This window comes from Rhinolophus ferrumequinum, chromosome 6, assembly GCF_004115265.2.
Source record: "Rhinolophus ferrumequinum isolate MPI-CBG mRhiFer1 chromosome 6, mRhiFer1_v1.p, whole genome shotgun sequence".
Classification (NCBI taxonomy): Eukaryota; Metazoa; Chordata; class Mammalia; order Chiroptera; family Rhinolophidae; genus Rhinolophus; species Rhinolophus ferrumequinum.
In genome coordinates, this window is record NC_046289.1 from 26,072,853 (window position 1) to 26,096,679 (window position 23,827).

General features: G+C 40.1%; 1 protein-coding gene across 14 annotated transcripts in view; it reads right to left on the reverse strand.

The window, feature by feature from the left end:
• Positions 1-23,827, reverse strand: part of SIPA1L1 (signal induced proliferation associated 1 like 1) — a 348,723-nt gene that overhangs the window by 42,804 nt on the left and 282,092 nt on the right. For all 14 annotated transcript variants that reach the window (XM_033107759.1, XM_033107746.1, XM_033107752.1 and 11 more), the window contains 4 exons: positions 18,731-18,880; positions 13,832-13,956; positions 10,990-11,108; positions 6,821-7,263 (listed from right to left, as the gene is read on the reverse strand). In XM_033107759.1, coding sequence (XP_032963650.1) covers positions 6,821-7,263; positions 10,990-11,108; positions 13,832-13,956; positions 18,731-18,880 — 837 coding nt within the window. The remainder of the gene's footprint in view (positions 1-6,820; positions 7,264-10,989; positions 11,109-13,831; positions 13,957-18,730; positions 18,881-23,827) is intronic.

The window sequence follows — 23,827 nt, forward strand, 5'->3', positions numbered from 1 at the left end:
TAACTGAGAATCTGGGATAATCTGAATCTGTCCAAACGTCTCATCTTGACCTGATGAAACCATGAACCAAGTGAGATAGCAATCTGGCTATCTTACATTCCCAGCTGTGGGAAAACTTTGCAGGAGTGGATGCTAGATGAGCCATCTGCAGAAAGGGAGCTAGTCACACCAGGTGCCACTTACAAAGGAAGAGCCACATTTGCTTGTGGACCTTGCAAAGGGATGAACCACACAGGACGGGGCAGCCTGACTGGGAAACTGTTCTGCACTGTCACTGAGACCACCTCCCTCTGTGGAAAACATTTGCCAGCCACTCTCTGTGCTGCTGACAGCTGCCAAAGGAAACACTGGGGAATCATCTACTGTTCAGGCATGACATAGAGGGATGGATTTTAGACAGATTGGGCCTCCTAAGAGTGATGGTTTCAGGAGAGGAAGAGCGGTGATTAGTCACCTGTCAAACGGCAGTGGCAAAGGCTGGATGGTGACCAGGAGCGGGGGAGCCGATAGGGTTTCCTGTGATTACTTGTACAAATAACAAATAAGCCTTTGGGTGACAGATAATGTGTAGGATAATGACTGGGGAGAACTGTGTCCTCCCACTGTGTTCAGCACCAGCCAATTCTGTCCAATTCCGGGCTCTACAATTTAGGAGGGCTTCACAAGACACCAATTCTAAAGGATTGGGGGTAGGGTGGGGAATAAGTGACGTAGGAATGATTACTGTTCATCTATAACAGAGAGATATTTAATAAATACAAGGGCACACTAATACATAAAGCATAATAGCATAGGGAAAGGAGACTAGGCATATGCAGCAGAAGAGGCCTCAGGGGTCACTGTGGACCACAAGCTGAATAAGTCTGCAGAATAATGTTGAGCTACTTAAATAGGAAGCTAATGAATAACTATGAATATTATAATTTTATTAGGCATAGCTGAGAAGAGTCTCATGTCCAGGTTTGGCATCAAAAAAGGATAAAGAAAACAAAGCAGAAAACTCGAGAAGCAAAAATATGGCTATAGGCTCAATCACTTTTATGAAAGACAGAGGGTTGAGGGAGATACATGCATATTTTGTTGAAGAAAAACCAGCTAGATAACTGCATTAAGGTAGTGATGGAGAACTTAAAAAAAGAAATGACAGAAAACCTTTTGTCTTAAAAGAACATTTACAGTCTGCAATACATTTGATAGCCACTTTTATTCTCAACAAACACAGAAAAACAACCATTTAGTAAGTGGACCAGGTATTATTAGATTACAGATCAGCGACAAGTTCAAAGGCCACATGCCTGGTGAACAGAATTCAGACTTGGACCTGGATCTCAGGATTCAACTCTATTTTCCCTAATTTCTCTCTCAACTTGCCTGGAAGTGGAGGGTTGTTACAAAGTTTCTTTCTTTTTTAAAAATTGTTTTCATCTACCAACCCCCTCTCCCCTTTAGGGGATCAAATATATGGTGATGGAAAGAGAACTGAGTCTGGATGGTGAACACACAATGTGATATATAGATGATGAATTACAGAATTGTACACCTGAAACCTATGTAACTTTGCTAACAATTGTCACCCCAATAAACTAACTAAAAAAAAAAAAATCCAGTGGCGGGGGGGATTGTTTTCAAATGGCCTCTTGTTGGTGTCTACAAATTTCATAATCTTAGGCTTCAAAAATCTTATTCATGTTTAGAAAAGACTCAGCTCAAAAACCCATTTATTCTCTCTGAATTGTATATTTAAGCTGAACCTAGAGGAATTTCAAATAGGTAGACATGGGACAAAATTTTGAAGAGGAAGAAGACTCAAGTACTGAAAGTATTCAGAATGATTGTGGATTCTCTTCTTGAGATTATCTATTTCCCACCCCCTTTTTTAAGCAATTGGATACATTCTCATCCTGGTAGCATAGTTTAAATATGACAAGGAATGGACTCTTCGTCCTTTCAGAATCCTTTTGGTCTTATGATTTAATGGCATTTGGAGAATTTGGGCTTTCTGTATCGACTGAATAAACGGATTAGTTGCTTCGTAGAACAAAGTAATGATAAACTCTGTTGCTGAGCTCTGCATCAAGCAATCTGACATTTGTGGCTTGACAGAGGTCTCATTTGCTCAATGTCCACTTGAAATTTCAACCACAGTGGTTCTCTTTTTTAGTCTTTGAGGTTAGCTGGACATCATTAAAGTTCTGGATAAAACAATCACCCACTCCCATAAGGTGGAAGAAATGAAGGCAAGATAGTTTAGGATAGATCACCTGAAGTTCTGCTGTATGAAAGCAAAATAAGAGTGAATCCTGAATATTCACTGTGTGTGGGAACTCAAAGCAGAAATTACCAATGAAAACAATCTGTAAACGTAAGAGAAGTTGAGCCCACCACATGTTGAAGAGAAGTCCTGAGGTTGTAATTTATAGAGGCTGTACTTTCAAGTTCTGAATAGCCCACAGAACTTAGAAAAATAATATTCTCACCTTAAGAAAAAATATAGATACGAGGAGATTGTTAGCAATTAAAAACAATTCCAGGAAGAAGTGATTTAACTGAGATTTAATTGAGAAATGTTAAAGATGATTTGATTGAGAAATGCTAAAGATAAAACAGAATAATTTCTAAACAAAGGAAGGAAGGCATATTTTTCACATACATAGGATGCCAAAGAGGACAGAGAATGAAATTTAACCACCCTAGCTGTAACACACACACAGAGACACACATACACAGATACTCCAGTGTGCTGGCGCAGCCCAAGGCATGCCCTCGTGTTCATATAAACTAAATACAAGAAGCCCTTCTGTACCTCTACTCTCAAGAAGCATACAGCTTTTCCGGCATGAATAGTTAATTTATTAGGTCAACCAGAAAAAGCACATTCATGAAATTGAACTGTACTGACAACTGTGGGTAGGCATTTTTCCTGGTCTTAAATCAGCCCCTTTAGTGAATGTCAGACACTGACCAACCTATATCCAGAGTTGATTGACATTTGAATATAAGCTGTTATAGGGTCCTTCCTTGTTATGTTTTGCAGATTAAAAAACAAAATCTTACACAGAAATGGCTTTAGTAAAATTCATGCTGAACGAGGACTTCACGTATATATTCTCATACATACACCTATACAGTACAGCTCTATGTAAATATTGACCCTTCTATAAAAAAGCTTTGAAATGTCAGTGGTTTTCTAGAGGAGTTAGGAGTTGAGGACTTATGCTATTTTTGAAATGGTATATTAGTTAGGGTCCTTGAGTTGTCAGGAAAAAAGTGGGAACATTAAGGAAGAAGTTATTCCTATTTGTTCATCAAAATGTATTGAGAAATGATTAGGTTGGTGCAAAAGTAACTGCGGTTTCTGCAATTTTTTTTTTTTAATCTTTTAAACTGCAGTTACTTTTGCACCAACCTAATATTACGCTCAGGAGGCACACACTATGCAAAGGTGCTAGGATGAACATACTGGGTGAGAAATTCTGTTGAACTGGATGGCAGTAAAGATGGATACGTGATCACATAGGTGGGTACTGATTGGCTAGAAGGCTCTGAGGGGCCTGTGGGAAGCGAGAGGAAGGCAGCAGAATGGCTGGCTAACGAGGGTGGATGTCGATGTCTGGACATTCAAACGGGTCAGGTCAAGATGTTACAGCGAGATGTGTGTGTGTGCAAGTACGAGGCGGGGTTTTTAGCTTTATAATGTGTGCTCTTAAATCTAGTTCTGACACTGGCAATACCACCGGCTACCAGGACTAGCGCTCTGTATACTAAGGAGGGAGGCCCTTTGGTCACCACGCCAATGGGCGCTGTCTACTGCCCAGGCCTGAACTCTCGGAAAAAAATGAACCCAGTTGGTGAGAGTATATGAAAGTTAGAGCTATCTTCACCTCTTTTATGCTCACCACAAATCTTTTTCTTTTTTTGGGGGGGGGAGTGGTTCGTTTGAAGACCAGAAAGTAAAACAGCCATTACATACATACATACAACCTCTCCCTAACTTCCCAAGCCTCATAGAAATGACATATATGTATATCTATATTCTAGGGAGCAGCACTTTACAGCAATTAATAGACTTTTTAATTGTAGAAAGTTATCAGTGTGTTGTAGAAAGATATCAGAAAGTTATCACGGCTTCTCTTAATGACATTCGAATTAACAACCCTATGTATTAGGTTGGTGCAAAAGTAATTGCAGTTTGTGCAATTATTTTTAACCTTTTAAACCGCAATTACTTTTGCACCAACCTAATAATTACCAACCTACATTAATGCAGTTTTCCTGGAGCGACACCAAAAAAACCCCAAAAAAACACCAAAAAACAAAAAACCCTAACAAAAAAGCCCTGCATAATCATCAACAGGGAGACTGGAGGACAGAATGGGTAGGAACACAGCCCAGGCAGAAATACACAGTGGAACTTAATCACTGTAATTTAGATTTTGTCACCAAGACCCAGGTACAAGCTCTTTTATGCATTGTCAAGAGATCTCCACATTAATTGCTGTTCCTGTCTTCTGAGGACACAAACACTCTAATTTGCAGTGATTTTAGTTTCTCTAGCAATGCGCATTTGGTGGTTAAGTCCCCTTTTCCTCCAGAAAAGGAAGGCTGCTAAAGCTCTGATTATCCAGCTCGCTCTGCCAAGATCAACAGACCGAAGTCACAAAGCACTTACGGAGTCGAGAAACAAATGGGACTCAACCTACCAGTGGGTGGGAAGTCCTGCCACCCTCACTGAAAGGCCACATCCTTTTCTTCTCTAGTAACTTTGACTTTCAACAGAAGAGTTATTTCTATGTGATGATTTAAATAATTTCTGCATGGTCAGTTTGAAGCAGAAAATTTGGATAATCGTTGGAGGTTGCCAGGCAGTCCTGATCAGCACATTCAGATAACGCAATCGCAGGTGCCTACTTTTCAGTGGGGACTTTGTAGATTCCCTGAGATTTGTCGGATTTGTTAGTGTGGCCGATGTTTTGTGCTTTGGCTTCAGAAGCCCAGCCCTTTTCAACCTTACTCCATGGCGATGCCATTCTAGACAAGACCTCTATAACTACAACTGACTTTCTTCTACCATCAAATTAGACCAGAGATATGGCACCAGGTGAAATATCATTTTTTTTTTAAAGTGTGGTTTTCCAGGACCCATTAGCTCTAAGTCAAGTACTTGTTTCAATCTAGTTGTGGGGAGCGCAGCTCACAGTGGCCCATGCGGGGATCGAACTGGCAACCTTGGTGTTAAGAGCACTGTCCTCTAACCAACTGAGTTAACTGGCTGCCCCTGAAATATCATTCTTAAAAAAAAGATATCCTCCTTTCAAAACAAAGAACTGAAAACCAAAGAAACAAGAGTCAATCTTAATTGAGAAACCACAAAAAACTATTCTGAACTCAAAATGTTCTAAGTCAATGTACAGACTATTATATGAGTTAATATATAGTTAATGAGAAGATGGGGCGTGCCAAAAACAGCAAGTGAGTGTCATAATTCTTCACCACGTGATTCTATTTTATTATTATGGAATTTTATGCCCAGCTTTCTATTCTACTTTTTCAGTTCATTCCTTAACCCCCTTGAAGCACATTCTATTCCCTGAATTGTGGAAAGGTTAGCTGGATGCCTCAAGAATAGAGACTACATTGCCAATTTCCTTTTTGCTTAGGGGCCATGGAGTCTTCAGACCTATCACAATAATTTTTTATTACTGCAATGGAGGAGTGGTAAACAAAGGCATAAAATGCTTCATACCACAGGGCCAACCTGTTTTTTTTAAAAAATGGGAAGCTCAAGAATCTCATCGGTAACAATATAGAGACAATGAGAGAACTGAATATTTAACTGGTCAAGTCAAACAAATGCCAATTAAGTGGAGGATGTCCTCTCTCATGAAGGTTATCTGGGATTTACCGACAGATTTTGTGCCTGGATTCCCGTTTGAAAAGTAAAATTAAGTTTAGCTTCTTCGCTATTTTTCTTTAGGGCATAATAATAAAAGAAGCCCAGAGGACAGCAAGGCTTGATGCTGTCACACAAGCTGATCAATGACAACAAAAGGTAAAAGGAGAAACCACCACAGAGATCAATAAGCCCAGAAAGATAGTGATGGAGTGTTTCCTCCCTAAAAGGAAGAATCTTGTCATGTTTGGATTATAGGCTCAAATCCAAAGGAGGAAATAAAAAATGGTATTGTTTTGTCTATCCAAGGATATAGGGGAATGTGTATTTTTCTATTTTGAAAGGTAAATAGGATGTCTAATTTTAGCTACACTTTTCTGTTGTACACCCCTCACCCTCAACACATCACTGTCAGGAGCTAATTAATGAAAAAAAAATTACCATGCAAACACTGGGTAAGTGATGTTCTCTGAGAGAGAGGCAGTTAGAAGATGTGTTCAGCATCATAAATAACACCATGGTAGGCTTAGAAAAGGCCTTTTCCTTTTAAAAATATGGTCAAGATTTTCTTTTAATGTCTTCAAAAGACTGTTCCATTCTACTTTCTCTATCACTAACTGAAAGCCAAAATTACAAAATTCTTCTAATTCTGGTATGCAGTTAGGAAAATTTTTTATAAAATCAAATACAACTTTACAAAGACTAAAATCTGTAAACTTTTTTCACAGTTTAAAAGGATGCATCAGGATTGAAGGAATAAAATATTTTGGTGGCAACTAAAAAGCACTAAGTATACAAAAATACCTGTCAGTGCACGAAAATCCCCTTTCTTTACACACTGTTGAGCAAAGCACAGTGGGATGAGGATGGAAACTGGACTGGGGACGGGGCTGGGCACGGAAGCAGCAGCAGGGAAGGGCAGTTAGTTACCTTGTGTGGGAAGCAGCATCGTTTATACTGAAAGTGCTGTTCTCCCTTGTCAGAGGGTTGGACCCGGCCTGGCTCTTGCTGTGGATATCCAAGCTCAGGGAGGATTCTGTTTTCCGGTCCATGCCATGGCTCTCTGTCTCTAAAGTCCGATCAACCATGGAGATCACTTCACTGGAACTATGCCACAGGGGTCCCACTTTCTCCTTGCCTGGCCCCGAGCGAGGGGATGATGTGGCAGCCCCCAGGGAGGCCGTGCTGCCGTGGCTGGGGCCATAGGAGGTCGTGTCGATGCCACTGTCAGCAGAGGTACCTTGCAGATAGCTGTAGCTGTTGAGTTCGGATTCTGTGCGGTCCCCATCGTACCACTTCTCGTCACTGTGGGCACTCGAGGCGTTGCTGGAGAGGGTATTGCTGCTGGAGTGGCTTGAGTAGTGGCTATCCGACTGCAAGGGAAGCAAAATGTACTTAAGTACAGGCTTTGCGTCTTGAATACCGGGAAGAAAATATGGGAGGATGACCCTGTGGCATGTTTCTAGTTACGGGGTTCTCACGGCACCAAAACTCTGATGATGACAAACCAAAGTAAGACAGGAGGTGCCCGGAAACACCCAGTCAGACGTGTCCATGGCACACAGCCCTGGAAACTTTTTAAGAATCCATTTTTAATTATTTGACTTATACTAAAGTATCAATACAATTGAGACAATTTTAATCAGAAAAAAAAATCTTAACTGACAGTCTTTAATATCTTAATCTTGAAATAGAAAGGAAATGACACTTCCACAGGATTTATCATTAGAAAAGCCCTACTGTGTGCTCAGAGTAAACAGAAGGCAGAATATAAGACTTATTCCTAAAGAGATCTCCTTGTCTGTCCCCAATAAGCATCTATTTAGGAGACAGCTTTCCAAGGTATGCTTACATTCCCACCAGAGGTATAATTTATACCGAAGTGCTGAGTCAATTCAATAGGACAGAAAAATAGTCTTTTCAACAAACGGTGTTAGGACAACTAGATATCCACATACAAAAAAGAATGAAGTTGGATTCTTACCACATTGAAAAATAAATTCAAAAAGATCCAAGATCTAAATGTAAGAGCTAAAACTATAAAACTCTTAGAAAAAACAAGCATATGCTTTCATGACCTTGTGCAATGGTTTCTTACGACACCAAAGAAAAACAAAAAATAAACAAACAAAAAAAAAGCAAAGAAAGAAATTAAAAACTTTATGCTTCAAATAACCTAATTAAAAATGGTAACAAAAAAAATGAACAGATGAAGGCATACACACATGTGATACACATATACAATGGACTATTACTCGGCCATAAAAAAGACTGAAATTTTGCCATTGTTGACAATATGGATGGATCTAGAGGGTATTATGCTAAATGAAATACTCGTAAGTCAAACAGAGAAAGACAAATACCATATAGCCTCACTTATATGTAGAATCTAAAGAACAAAATAAATGAACAAACAAAGCAGAAACAGACTAACAGATATAGAGAACACACTGATGGTTGCCAGATATGAGGGGGGTTGGAGAGTAGGGTGAAAAAGATGAAGGGGGATTAAGAAGTACAAGTTGGTAGTTACAGAATAGTCAAGGGGATATAAAGTACAAATTAGGGAATATAGTCAATGATATTGTAATAACTATATATGGTGCCAGGTGGGTACTAGACTAATCGGGGGGATCACTTCATAAATTATATAAATGTCTGTAAACATCTGGCCACTATGTTGTACACCTGAAACTAATATAAAATAACATTGAATGCCAACTGTAATTGAAAATAAATAAGCACATAAATAAAAAATTTTAACAGGCAACGGGTTTAAATGGACACTTCACCAAAGAAGATATACAAATAGCCAACAAGCAAATGAAAAGATAGTCAATATTTTCAGTCACTAGGGAAATGCAAATCAAAACCACTATGACCTAAGCCTTCACACACAGTAAGAGGGCTGTATTCAAAAGGACAGACAATAATAGTTAACATTGTTGATGGGAATGTAAAATGGGGCGGCCTCTGTGGGAAAACAGTTACAATTCCACTTTTGGTATCTACTCAAGAGAAATGGAAACGTATACTCACCCAAAAACTTCCACATGAATGTTTATAGCAACACTATTCATAATAGAATATGTAGAAACAAACAAAAGTAGAAACAACCCAAATGTACACCAACTAATAAATGGATAAAGAAATGTGGTGTATCTATGCGATGGAATACTATTCAGCCTTAAAAAGAGATGAAGTAATAACACATGCTACAACATGGATGAACCTTGAAAACATTATGTTAAGTGCAAGCAGCCAGACACAAAAGGCCACATATTACATAATTCCATTCATATGAAATGTCCAGAATAAGCACATCAACAGAAACAGAAAGCCGATTAGTGGTTGTCGAGAGCTTGGAGGGGATGGGAAGAGACAAGGTGATTGCCTAAGGATTCAGGGTTTCTTTTTGGGGTTCATAAAAATGTTCTAGAGTTCGATTGTGATGCTGGCTGTGCAAGTGTGTGACTATACTAAAAATCACTACATTATACACTTTGAAATGAGTGAATATTATGGTATGTGAATTATTAATATATCTCAATTAAGATATTGTGTACAGAACCTTTTCTACATAATGGCTTAGTTACTTAGAACATTTTATAGTTTACCAAAGAAACAGGATTTCAAAAAATATCTAAATAAATAATATTTTAAATTAGATGGAGGCAGAAAGTCCAGATACTTGGTGGAGAGTAAGAGAAAAAAGGAGAGAAGGAAGTGTAAGGGCGGGGGGTGGGGTGGGGTGGGAAGGGAGAGAGGGAGAGAGAAGGAAGAAGAGGAAGGTAGGGAGGGAGACAGAGAGAGAGAGAGAGACAGACAGACAGACAGACAGACTATTGCCTGAGGGCAGGTAGGGGCAGGAGAAGGACACTCAACTTTCACCTCAGAGTGAAAAATAGAGATCTCTTCTCCTTAAACAAGAAAATAGACCAGCTACTTTACTGGCGCTAGCTGTAATTTTTCTCAACACTTACACATGATCAGGCCTTCATTTATTTTTAACATTTGCAGGGCAGACTGGATCCGTACTGTAGAATTTGGTAGCCCCCAGGCTCTTGTGGCTATTGAGCACTTTAAATGTGGCTAATCCGAATTGAGATGTGCTGAGAGAGTAAAGTACATAACTGATTTCTACAGAAAGAGTATGGGAACCACGTATGTACTGTTTAATTTTCCAGTGACCACATTTTAAAAAGTAAAAAGAAACAGGAAAAATACTTCTAAGGATATATTTTCTCTAACCCAATCTATTCGAAATATTATTTTATCACATAATCAATATAAAAATTGTTAATGAAGGAGAGGAAATGGACAGATCAACTGGGGCAATCATTTACAAGTACAACTCTGACAACATCACATTTCACCAGTAAATCTCTCTCCACGCAGCCTGTGCAGGGTGCCAGCACACGCATGGATACACACTCTCTCTCTCTCGTTTTTCTAGCTTCCATATTCATATAGCTAGATCAAAACTCACAGGAGCCCTCTCATTAAAAGTTCTCTGAGCATCTTATAAATTAGTGAATATGAAATACAGTGTTTCCTCATCCTATAGAGTGACATAAATACACATTCCAGTGAATAGACAGACCAAAAAAATCAGCTGCATTCAAAGGGGGAGGAAATGAAGGAAATGATCACCTCTTCCCGATTCTGCAGTAAGTGATCAGGAATTGTACGTGACTATGATAAAAGGACAAAAGAGGGTGCAGCTATGGAAGATCAGAGGAGCAGTAGGGGGAGTTGTCAGGAAGGTGTCTGTCCACTTGACTGATGCTCCAGCCACATCTCAGGCTTCAATTGTGTAAGCACATCAAATCCACTTCTAACATATTTCTATTCCTAACGTTTGAGGATTGTTCGTGATCAGATCGGTGGCCTTCCATCGAGATGAGTGGGGGTGGCGGGAGCATACCTAAGAGGAATTTCAGCTCATCCCAAAGCAACCTCAGGGCCATGACAGCAAATGCCCGCCTTCTGCCAGGATGACTTCCTCTTTGACCGTGTGGAAGAAAGAACAGAGCAGACCCGCACCATTTTCACACTGCCGGGAACCTAACATTTTTATCATTTTACAGTTAACTTACATGCCCTTGTTTGTTCGGAGACAAATGAACCACGGGATCCTGCCGCATCAGTCTCCCACTGGGGCTCTCCCGGAAAGCTGGCAGTACCTTTGAGACTGCTGGGAGATGGCACGTTGGCTCTGGAATACAGCACAGGACATTATGGTGCAGGCACGAAACAGATCCAAGCACATGTTGACAAATGAAGACAGCTTGCCACTGCATCTCTTAGTTCACTGACCAGCAAACTCTGAATTTCAGCAGTAAGCTTGCTGAGTTTACACAATAGGCGGCATGTCAGAAAGTAAGTGGCTGATGGGTAAAGCTGGCAGCTGGTGACCATGTGTCACGTCATACACATTAGCATAGCCAAGTACCACCAATCCAAAGGCCATGAACGATGTGACAAAGTTAGGAATCAACTTTTGGTATGTGGGGAACGTCCAGAAAATATGGATTGAATTTATGACATTCATTCACTGCAAAGTGTGGCTAACCTAGCTTGGTCTACATTACCTAGACAGGCACGGATGCAATCACGTGTTACTTACCATGGCACTTTGGAAATATTTTACCTGTATATTCATGCTGCTCGAGGAAAAAAGAATTGAAATCCTGAGGTCCTCTATAACTGTAAGCTAAGCACAACAGAAAAGACACACAGCAACTAGTTTACTTAAAACAATTGCTTCCTTTTGGACTCCAAGCTGGCGTTCACGACGGGGGTCCAAGTGTGAAAGGTAAGCACTTTTGCTTCTTTGACACACCGATAGCTATCAGCAACAATTCTGAGCTTCTGCAACACCATTCCTCACATGTAAAGGAGCAGCATACTCTTTGACTCCGACTCTCAACCATTTCCAAAAGCAGAGAGGCAGAAAAAGGAACATCCACTGAGCCAAGGGAGCCAGTTAATCAAGCTGAACTCCTTGCCTCCACTGGGGTCCCAGTTGGTAACACACTGCTGTACAAAGACAGGTTAAGTCTGGCTAACAAATAAGAATCTCCTCAATATTTTCAACGAGTGACCTGAAAGTCATTAGAGAATTTTGTTCTCACAAATTGACTATATAAAGATCAGACCTTTACACACTCAATTATAGTGCACTCAGTAATGAGAAGATAATTATTTTTCTTGATTTCTCTCTAGCATGGCTTATACCAACTAAGTCTCAGCTTCCTTCTGATGTACTAATTAGAAAAGGCTGGGTTATTCTTCTGTAATACTGAAATATAAAAAAATTGTAAAAATTTTATTTTAACATTTTATTTGAAAGATTTTAGATGGAGATGGGCCACTAGTTGGTGAAAAGGCTTCTCTGGAAGGTTGGAAGGGTACTTAAAAAAAAAAAAAAAGCATATTTTATTAAAAGGATGAACAAATGTGTTAAAAGGTTTTATTGATATTGATTTCAGAGTCTTATCTATTAAAAGTGGGGTGCCACTAAATTAAAGGAAAAAGACTAGAGGCAGGTTTATGTGAAAGAAAGAATGAATTCGGGTCTAGGACGGACCTTATTATTACCCTTTCCAGTCCCAAGATACCTTTTCATTCCCCATATGACTTCACATGAGTAGGAAGTATGACACTGAACACTGCAGAAAGGGCTGGCTGGCAGCTTTTTCTTAAAGTCTGCACTAGAAGCCAAAAAAAGCTGCTAAAGTCATGAAGAAGGGATCCTTTGCACATGTGTCATTACCATCTCAACAATATCAAAACATGTGGGATTAAAAACATTCTGTCAAGAGCAGAACAGCAAATCAGAATATGCTCAGGTTTTCTGTGTTCGGGGTGGGTGGGATGAGAGTGGGGAATGACAGATGGCTTCAATAACATCACACTGAAGTCACAGGAACAAAGCAGATCTTCAGAACCTAGGAATTACATTTCTCATCCTCGACTCCTCTCTTAGCTTTAATACATTCCCTCCTATGTCCGTGGTTAGGACTTCGACATCGCACCGTCATTAAAACAGAACAAGACAATGCATTTGCAGAGAAGATAAAAAGATGGGTCTTCGTCTTAAAAAGTTTAACTTTTTCAGACCTGAAATTTATTATTTTTTTTAATCCCCCAGTGATGTGTAATGCTACTAAAGATAAAGGAAAAAACACCAACAGTCTAGATTCTAGACCCTGACGTACCAACTAAATTCCTGATGCTACTGTGTTGAAAGTTAATCTTGTTTCATGGTAAAAATTTATTGTATCAACTAGTGTTACCGCAGAAAACCGCATCTATAGGGAGGAAGGGCTATGGGCCCCAAGTTCAGATGACGGCTCAGTAATGCAACTCTTTCCCATCTAGCTGTTTTATCCTGTTAAGGCATGTCCTTCGCTGACAGCTTAACAGTAGAGTGGGGGGGGGGGGGGTGGGGGGGGAAGCATGTAAGGGAGGAAAGAGATTCTAACCAAGATACATATGTGACTAAGCAACAATTGTAATCTCTCTCACTTTGTACATAGTTTTTGTTTTTTATTATTTTTAACTCGACAATAAGAATACCAACATATCTCACAGGGTACTTAGGAGGGGCAAAAAGAGACAAACAAGAGGAGAGGAAGATACTTCGGACACACGTGGTTTGGTAGTCTGGCATTTTAATCTCAGTCCTGAAAATAATTCCTATGTCCTTTTTCTATTTTTAAATTTGGGATCACTCAGAATTCCTTGACTTTTCTCTCAAGTCTCAGCTGGTGCTTTCACTTACACATCACATAACCGAGACTTACTTCTCATGCACCTTCATTAATTAACCAGGCTGTGTTATATAACAGAATGCTTTGATACTATCATCAAGCGGTGGCCAAAGTCACTTCGGTGTAAAAGCAACTTGCTCCTTGTAGAACTTTAGTTACTTACCCATCTGATCGGCAATGCTATCCTCACTTCTTTGCCAGCTGGGTGTGGATTTGCCGCTGCCACCAATGTCTGACTGGGTGTTCTGCCTGTCAATGGAGGCTGGCGACCGGCGGCTTACTCCAAACCTGTGGTCATTTCCCCAAACAAGGGCAAAGATGACATCAGAAACCTCATCCATAAGGAGAAGGTAGCGAACTAAACTCTAATGACAGGAACGAATTAGTTCTGCTTACATGTGTGCACTTGTGAACTCATCTTTGTGCATGTGTGACGGGGGCTAGAACTCTGTCTGTTACGGGCAAAATGCACCACTCTGTTCAGAAAGGTATGGAGGCCAAGTACGTCAACTGTAAACAAGGCCAGCAGCCATTAGGACAGGGCCAACCTACGATATATAAAGAAACCACAATCTCCTAGTCCTGTGTAGCCAAGCTCAGGCCGCCACTCATAGCCAAAGAAAACATGTCACTGTCCTAATGTTCCAGGTGTACCTTCACATTGGTACATGTCAGGGGTTTCTCTTAACTCAGTCATCTGCTAACTCACTAAGTCATTCATTCTTGGAACAAGTATTTTCTGAGCATTTGCTCTCAGGTCTGAAAGACAAAGACTGCTATCATGTACATTAATTACACAGGGACTACTTTGAAAATGCATAAATTTTAAATTGCCTTTGGGAAGGGCAAATTAGAAATAGGTAAACTGGTATATAGAAAGGCAACCGTCTAATGCTGGAAAGAATAGTTAGCTGTTCAATGAGCCAGTTTTCTTTTCCCTGTGTAGACTACTAATATAATATATGCTTAATTAAAGCATGTGCCTTAATGAGCAGTATCTGCAGAGTAAATACTGACTGAGCCCAGGAAAAAGAGCCAGAGTATAAAATTCAGAGTATGAAACATTCATGTGGAAGTTTACAAATTTTTATTATCGTTACTAATGAATTTACAAGTAATCTATGCAATAAAAGACTAACCAGGGTCTGAACTGATTGATGCTTATGACAGATTCCTTATCTGCTGCGAAGTGATAAAGGCATGGGGAGAACTACCCTGTGATTGGTGGATTAAAAAGAGCAGGTTAGGAGGAGGGTGACCTGGAGCCAAGTGCCAGCTCCCTCTCCCCAAGTCATTCAAGTTTCGTCTCCATTTCTTTATTTGTAAAATGGCAATTCCATTATGTGAATCTAGGGAGAAAAAAATCTACATGAAAGCATTTGCAAAGTAGAGAAGGCTAGTGAATATTTTAGTAAAACTCCTACTATAATAGCTCCCTAGTTACTTTTGCACAAATGACATTATTTACAAGCTCAATGACAAGCCTCACTAAACAAAGTTACCTCCATTACTAAAAACAAAAACCTTGGTTTATGAAAACCCCAGTGAAAGTGCTCATGTACAAAAAAAAAAAGAAAATTCACTAATTATGATCTTTGCCGTCTCCTCCCTAAGTAGGGTCCTTGTTTAGTTTAGAACAATGAATATTCTCGAACTGGCCCTACAACCCTATTCTAAATTTGCAGTACATTAAGACTTTTTCAAAAAGACACAAAGATATAAGTGAGAATTTGATTCTAATTTTGCTTTTACTTTTTGGTAGCACTGGAGACTAAAGACAACTTTTTAAACCTCTGAATTTAAAGCCGAACACTTTTCTGGCTGTCTGGTTTTAAATAAATGATAAAGGCTGTCTTTAAATTCTGCTTTGAAAACTATTTTCATCCAATAGACTTTTAATTTCAGTTCTCACATACACCCCTCATTTATTGCGTGCCAAGGTATTAGGGATACAGAGATCCCATCCTTGAGGAGCTGAGACAAAACCTGGTCTAATTTTACATTGTGCCTCTTTTTGAAGAGCTTAATTGTGCCTTTGTTTGGAGGAACACTTAATAGTTTAAGGTCACAGTTCGGATTTGAAGGAGTAATAACTTGGCTGACACATGAATCACAATCAGTGACCAAAAATTGTCTACCTCAGGAGTCAGTCCACTGCTCTCCAGAGTAGGCTGACAGCTTTGAAATCTCTCCCTCCTGATGAGCAGGAAACGTCTCTATAACTTTCATTTACTGATCTCAGTAGCCCTCACAGACAAGTTTAAGCCCTTCTCTAAGAGTGCTGGAAGAAAGCTATGGCGGCCTCCTTGCCTCCCCAATTCTCCTCTTCAGGTTGTACATCCTCAGGGGTGGTTCTCACACCACGGTCTCTAAAGTTTCCTCATTTACCCAGTCTGTCCCTCCCACTGGACATGCCCTGCCTCGTCAGCATTCCCCAAAAATAAATCTCCCAGGATGGCAAAACAGACCCTATGTCTTTTCAACAGTGTTTCTTTATAACTACCTTTCATTCCTTTTCATTCATCCTAACTTGTGCAGGTTCCTGTTCTTCGCCCACTCAGATGGACCAGGCTGTTGAATTTCACCTCTCAACTGACTTGGATGGTGTCAGTATCTTCACCGGGGAGTGGGCAGGCACACATGCCCGTACAGACACTGAGCTCACTCAAGTGGGGCGAGGACTACGAAGGAACAGGTTACATTTATGGGCAGTGATTGTGTACGGACCTATTGGGATTTCGCGCTTTGAAGCTTTGTCAAGTTTAGCATTAGTGAGTGTGCAGCAGACTATATACACTCCTGTTTTGTTATCAACTTGTACATACCTATTTTTTACTAGGCTAAGCTGTAGAGTAGATGCAACATTTTCCCTTTGGTAATGGTAACTTTAAGAGCAAACCTGGTCCAGGAGCAACAGAGGTGAATCACACAGCGAACCAGTGCCTCTTACATCACCGACATAGACAAAACCTGCTTGGGAACTAGAGGAAAACACTGTATTGTAGGGGCTCAAAAGGGGTCACCCCAAGATGTGCCTCTGTGGTATATGGATTATTTTTTAACTAAAGGCAACCAAAACCCTTTGGGCTGAAGAGAAACTTCTGCCCCCCTCCTTAACTGCCAAGAAGAATTTAAATTAGGGGCCTTAATACGAGATTATTAGAGATAACTTTTTCTGACCTGTCTATAAGGACAGGGCAAACATCTAATTACTGAAGGTCTGATCTTTTTATCATCCTGTGAATGACCTGCCTCTCCTCTGACGCCCCAAGGTGCCTTACTCAGAATGTCACATATACCTCATTTTCCCTTTATGTCTCTGAACCTCTTATGTAAGGTCTCTGACTAACTCATGTATGTGGGATTCCCATACGTACGTAATTAAATTTGGTTATTGCCTCTTGTCAATCTGCCTCAGGTAGGTCTATTAAACTAGTGAAAGAACCTTGAAGGGTAGAAGAAAGTTTCTTCTCCCTCCACAGTATCATTATCATCTTGTAAAATATTATTCCATGCAGTATGGTAAATAGTCACTGGGCAACCTCACAAACAATGGGGAAAACCCTCAATACCACCGATGGCAGGGTTAGAATTAAACATCAAGTTGAGTAATTACCTCATTAAAATTACTGTGCACACGGGGGCACTGGAAACATGTTTCTAACATTAATATTCACCAAAACATTAATGTTTCAACTTACATTTTTGGTATGCATTTAAAGTATATCAGAGCCAGAAGAAAACAATGCTTCTTTTGTTATTGTTGTTAGCTCATTTATATTTTATTGCTGTACTAACATCGAAGTTGCAGTGAATTCTTATTTTTTATGTCAAACCAGGCTATTTAAAATCTACTAATTAAAACAAGAAATAATTAGTTGGGCTTGTGGTGTGGAATAATAATACTTAACTCATAAAACCTTTTGTAGGAACTCATGAATAAGAGCTAACATTTTTTTCTAATTGTCACTGAAGTAATTAAAATAAGACATGTGCATTTTATTCTGCCACCAAAGGAATCCTGGGGGAGATACTGAGAACGGCAGGAGGGTGGGGAGCATATTTCATAGTGGTTTTATTACCTACTTTGTGCTAACATAAACATTTAGCAACAATAACCAAAAAAAATTCATACTTAATAGCTACAGAAACCAAAAAAACACTGTAGGATTAAAAAACACCAACCATGAAGATATTCTTAGTAAGTATGATTATTTTGTAACATGGTAGAATCTCAATAAACTAAACAAATCATGTGTGCATTTGTTAAAATATACATTTGGGGAAAACTTAGAATATAAACGTTAGTTTTTGTAAACTCCTTACATCTGATCATCAAGTGGTCTCAAGTTCTTCATCAAGTTTCCCCAGAGAGATACCCTAGCAGGAAGTCACTGATGGTTCCTTTACTTTTCCTCTGGGCAAAGACGGCTTATGTGTGCCATGTAATGTTCTGCTGCTAATTACTTCCCAGTTTCAGACATCCCAATGTGTTTCCCTTTATAGTAGTTCTAAAATCATGTACCTTTAGCTTTTTATTTTGTAAGTCTTGTCAGAAGCAAATAGTTACTTTCTGGTGTTTAGTGTCTTCAAAAAAGATGAAAAACAAAACAAAACCAATCCACAGGCTGAAATCACAGAAGACTTTTAAAGTGTGAAAAAAAATAATTTTAAGCTTTGGCTATGATGATCATTTCTGCTACGTTAACAGCAAAACAAACTCCAACCAGTGCAAGCAGTATACTACTGAATTCACTTAGGAGGAAATATTAAGAAGTGACAAAATCTTTACTATGAAACTAGACAATATATATCATGGAGAAATGGATATAATTTGAGTTTTCTGCCACTGAGTCCTTAGAGACTAGAGAACCCTAAGAAGTGGTTTGAACCAGCCATTAAAACATTTTTCTATCTGAAATATTAACCACATTTTCCCCTTTGCGCTTTTGTAAATTGATCAAGTCTGGCTGAATGGAACTCATTTTACACCTCTGAATTACAGCTGAAAGACAGCATTGTCAAGTGGGAACAAGTACGATGGGACAAACAGCATACCTACCCTTCAGGCATGGATTTCTGCCTGTAAGTGCCCCCGCCAGAGCCAGTCTCACTGGATGAAGACAGGTTGCTGGGGGAGTTACGACACTGCTGGGATCTTGCTAAAGCCATAGATGACACCGTCACATAGATGTCCGAACCGGGAGAGAGCCTACATATAGAAAGCAAAAATATGAAGTCAATAATTCAAAGGGAAAACCCCAAGGCATGCAGGATGGATAATACCATATAAATGCGACAAAGGCAGCAACTACATGGAGATAGTGAAAATGAAGCCAGCTGGAAGCCTACAAAAGAAACTTCCCCATAAATCTACTCTCTAAGGGAACAGTTGGAAAAGTGCCTTGAATGGTGTGTGTGTGTGTGTGCTGTCAAAAAATAACAGGGAGAAAAAACATGTATGTTTCCAAAAGCTGCCAGAATTCAATGGGCTGATTTGCTTATGCAGTTTCTTAGTACGGCAGTGTAGAAGATAATTGAACCTTAGTGACATTTATACAGCAATTAATTCCAATTTTTCACACTGGTTCTCTCAGAGTATATGACCAGTGAGACTGGTATTTTGTATGCTTCTTTGTTTTCCAATTTTATTACTCAGAGTCTGGAATAAATATTCAGATTTTGCTATTTAGTATTTATGAATTCGGGTGATAGTAGCATCACCATATAAAACCCTCCATGAAAAAATGCCTAGAACTGCAGTTGTTGGATTTAATGGGAATTATTGAATTTATATAATATTACAGTAGAGGTGTGCTCTGCATAACCACCTAATACATCGATTTCTAAAGTTATGGATCCTTCACCCTGCTGACTGGCTCTTGAGAATGAAACCGGAGCTTTGTAGTCAGGACAGACACATATTTTTTTCCCTCTACCTCCTCTATTCTAGTAGGCAATGACGTAACCACTGGAATATCAATGTAATGCTGACAACTGACGAGCTGTACACTAAACCTTAATAACAACGATCAGAAGAGAATGCTGGCACACATCGTGGGGCTCTTGTAAAAGGGCAGGTCGTGTCCCTTCTATAGGTGAGGAAGTGGAATGGAAGCCATTCATTCGATAAGCCAGAACTCTTCATTCTAAGTCCTCTGCAATCTATGCTCAAGTATTGCTGTTCCCTAGAGAAGGCTGGGTTTTCTTCATAGGACAATTTGCAAGGGGTCTGCGTGGTCAGATGATTTTGCAGTATGTAAAGGTATCTTATACTCAAGCCAAAGTTCTGAAGCCTTGAGACAGAGCCTGATTCACGGAAATATGGCAGGTCCCTACAGTGACCCTATGAACTTTCTGTGGTAGGGCAGGATGGCGTTTCGGGTACAAGAAGTTGACAGAAGGGATAATAGGATCACAATGAGAAGCTTTTCTAACAGCAAAAGAACAAGGATAGATACTGAAAAGTATAACTCCCAAATGCATCTATGCCCAAAGGGCAGAGCTGACTTGAGAGCCAGCTCTTTCTCCTCAATACACCTGTTATCTCCAGCTGTCTCCTAAACATCTCTAGGGAACACCTTCACCAGCAGCTCAAATCAAACCGCCTAAAAACTAACTGTTTCCATCTTCCTACTCTCTATACTCTAAACCTGTCCCCCCATATGTTATTCCAAGTTAAATATTTTGAAGCCATTCTCCCTCCCACCCTTTCCTCATCTTCCACAGGCAATTGGTCTAATTAAGTTCAACTATTTACTGAGTACAAACAGTGTGTCAGGCACGCTAGTGCTAGTCTTGAAAACACAGACACAGAAGGTAACTGGGCTCCAGCTTGATGATTGTCCATTAAGCTCCCCCATCTCCAGCCTGGATAAGTATAACGGTGTTCTAACTGGTCTTCTGACTTGCAGGCTCTGTCCACCCCATACCTCCAACCACCCCAACTAGTCCGAGTCATCTAACTGCTAATAGCCTCCATAGGTTCCCTGTACCTATAGGATAGAGGACCAAGACCCCAGCACCCTATTCCAGGCTCTGGACCACCTCTTCCAAGCCCATCCTCATCCTTATGCTCTTTACCTACCTCCACGCACCACACAATCTGGTCACATTCAGTGTGCTCCAGTTCTCAGACTCACCCACCATATTCCTACCTCTTCTCATCTTGTCCTCTCTGCCTGGAATGCCTTCCCCTTTTCTCACGCACATCAAATCCTCTTCCTCCAAGGCCGAATTCCAACAGCATATCTCTGAATTCATAGATTAATTAGAACCTCCTCAAGTGCCACAACAGTCTGCTTTTTGCACCCTTATAGCACACCCTAAGGAATGGTGAGTTTTACATGTGTCTGTCTCCCCCGTTAGATTCTGTCCTTAAGGGGCTGGATTGAGCCTTATTTATCTTTATAGCTCTGGTTGCGTAATATTATGTTTGAAGGAGGATACCCATCAGCAGTGTGAAAAATGAAGAACAGTAGGTGGTACAGCATAAAGGCCCACAGTTTACATCAGGTGCACCAAGCCAGGGCTTCTCAACCATGGTGCATCTGCATCAATGGTCGTTAATATAGTAAAGTGCCAAAATTTGTGAATAATTCACTAAAAACAATCATAACCCATTCCAAGTTAATAGGCTTTCTTAAATGCAAGAAAAGGGGATGATGGAATTACACCCTGACACCCTGGTGCATATCATCAATCTGATATATAAAGGCAGGAGGACTTACTGACAATGCCTACTCTACACAGCGTGAAATGGGACAAATAAGGAGACCTGGGACGCTACGTCCTTGGGGCGATGTGATGAGAAGCTAGGAAGAGGCAGAGTTCTCAAGGTCCTCCTGTTCACATCACCCATCTGGTCATGGCCACACAGACTCAGAGAAACGTGGGCCGACCACACAGCTGGCATCCTCACCAGGATGGCAGGCTTAGCAGACGGGTGTGTGAGAGGCGCTACGGGGGGGATCACAGACGAGTGTGGTCACGCAACACTAGCTCATCTCTACTTTGGGGAATGTGTTTTGATAAGAGAAAGATTGAGACATTTATCTGGGCACCATAAAATGGACATTTCTTTATTCTTTTCCATTAAGACATCTCCCAACTATCTCACTATTTATTCTAGAATAATTGGAAGAGGACTGGAGGGGGGAGGAATGGGAGAAGTAGAGTACCAAGAAGAAAACTAAGAATTAAGGAGCGGCACAAACCCAAATGTAACAAGAATTTGGCTTTGATATGCACCTAACACAGAGAAAATTCAAATGCGGTTTCATTTTGTAGCTGCTTTGATTTTCTTACTGCAAAGAGGAGATGTTACAGAAAGATAAGAAAACAAAAGAGACAGCAGAAGGTTAACATGGCTGGGGCCTGATGATTTTTAAACTCTCTTCAAGGTAAACAAGTAATGCCAATTAATTATATTTATGGTTTATGTTAAAATGTTTATGCTTTGATGAGGAAGTGACAACATGATTCCATAGGGAAAGTCAAGACGTAACTTTTATATCTGTATTTACAGTTTGCTTTTCCTACCCTGCTCTCCAAAACTTACATTAAGCTAAAATAGCTCATGCTCGCTCTCAACCTCAGCTCTTTTATTTGGCAAGTGTATCAGAAAATTCTACTTGGTTACTGGAGTTATCCCAAAGTGAAAAAATAGCGTTTCCAGAAGACCGGCATTCATTCCCACCCCTTTTCTGCATTTATATAACTCAATAGTGGCTTTGTTTTCTGACTGTTTACACACACAGAACACATGTACAGCAATTGATGGAGCGGCACCCAAATGTTTTTACGACTCTAGATGTACACGTGGTGGTGGTGGTGGTGGTGGTGTGGGGGGGAGACCAGAATTCTCCTTTATTCTGACGACTTACCATTCTTTCTTAATACTCTGAATTTGATACCATCACACAAAGATTATTTGAGAACAGACCTAGTTCAGGGAATGGGAGGTACCGCCGGCCGACACTGGCAGTCCACTTCTGCCAGAGAGAACCTGCAGCCGATCATTATTGGAAGTTGGGCTGGTTGCTGTCTTGCCACTTTGAAAAAGAGTCACCCCCCCCCGCCCCCGCCAAATTGGTTCACATGGGAAGGAGCATGCTGACCTCTTGAATCTCTGTCTTCCTACCCACTCTATTTTAAAGGTTGCCGAGGCCAGTGAAGAGACAGACTGCGAGATCACAAGTCGTTTCTTCTCTTTTGAGGTAAACCCAGACCTTTCTGCTTTGTCTTACTCTTAACGAGCCCAGGACATCCTAGATGTTAGTGCTCAAATAGGTCAAAAGGACTCAGATTAACACATCTTTCAATTGCCGTGAGACCTTTCAATTCTGTGGAATATAAGAAATAATATTTTAAAAGAAGGCTGTGGTCACTGTCAGAAAGTGAAATTTCTAAACCTTTTTGCCTTCATTTCAATAGATTCTCTCCCTTCCATTTTTGTAAATTTAGCCAAGAAATAACTAAACGTTTTTAAACTGCTATTAAATGTTCTCTTAAATGCTCCCTATTAATTGCCTCTGCAGAAATAAAATACCAGAGTTTTTTGATTGTACAAAGAATGCAGTGATTGAAAAAGTCATGATCATCAGCCCGACAGACACTGCTTCCATAGTCTGCAAGACACACACCAGCTTTTCATTTATACGCAGTGCGTATTGTTGCAATGAAAGCAGAGTTGAAGGGGATGGACACTTAAGAGATGGTCCAAGATCAGTATCAGTTCCTTATTTTTCCAGAAGCGTTCCAGTACTAGTATACGAGAGAACTGTTTTAAAAAGCCCCCGATTTCTAATAAAATAGCCAGCCCCTGCCCTCTAGCACATTCTTCCCATGAATCAACGAACAGAACTGAAAATACAGGGTAACATGAACAGACTCTTATTAAATTGATCTCTTCACATTGTGACTGACTATAATTTATCAATTTATGGATAAGGAATTCTCAGTATCTGAGTAACTGATGCTAAATTTTTTTTCCCTGATAATTATGTAGTATAGGTTTAATTATGCTTCTGTTTCCTGCTTTTTACTTCAAAGTGACAGCACTGCTTAGATGTGTCCAAGTAGATAAGACCCTCTGTAACTCAAGTGCAAACAGTAGATGATGGTAAAAACAACTGTGAGGGTTTCCAATAGTAGCAAT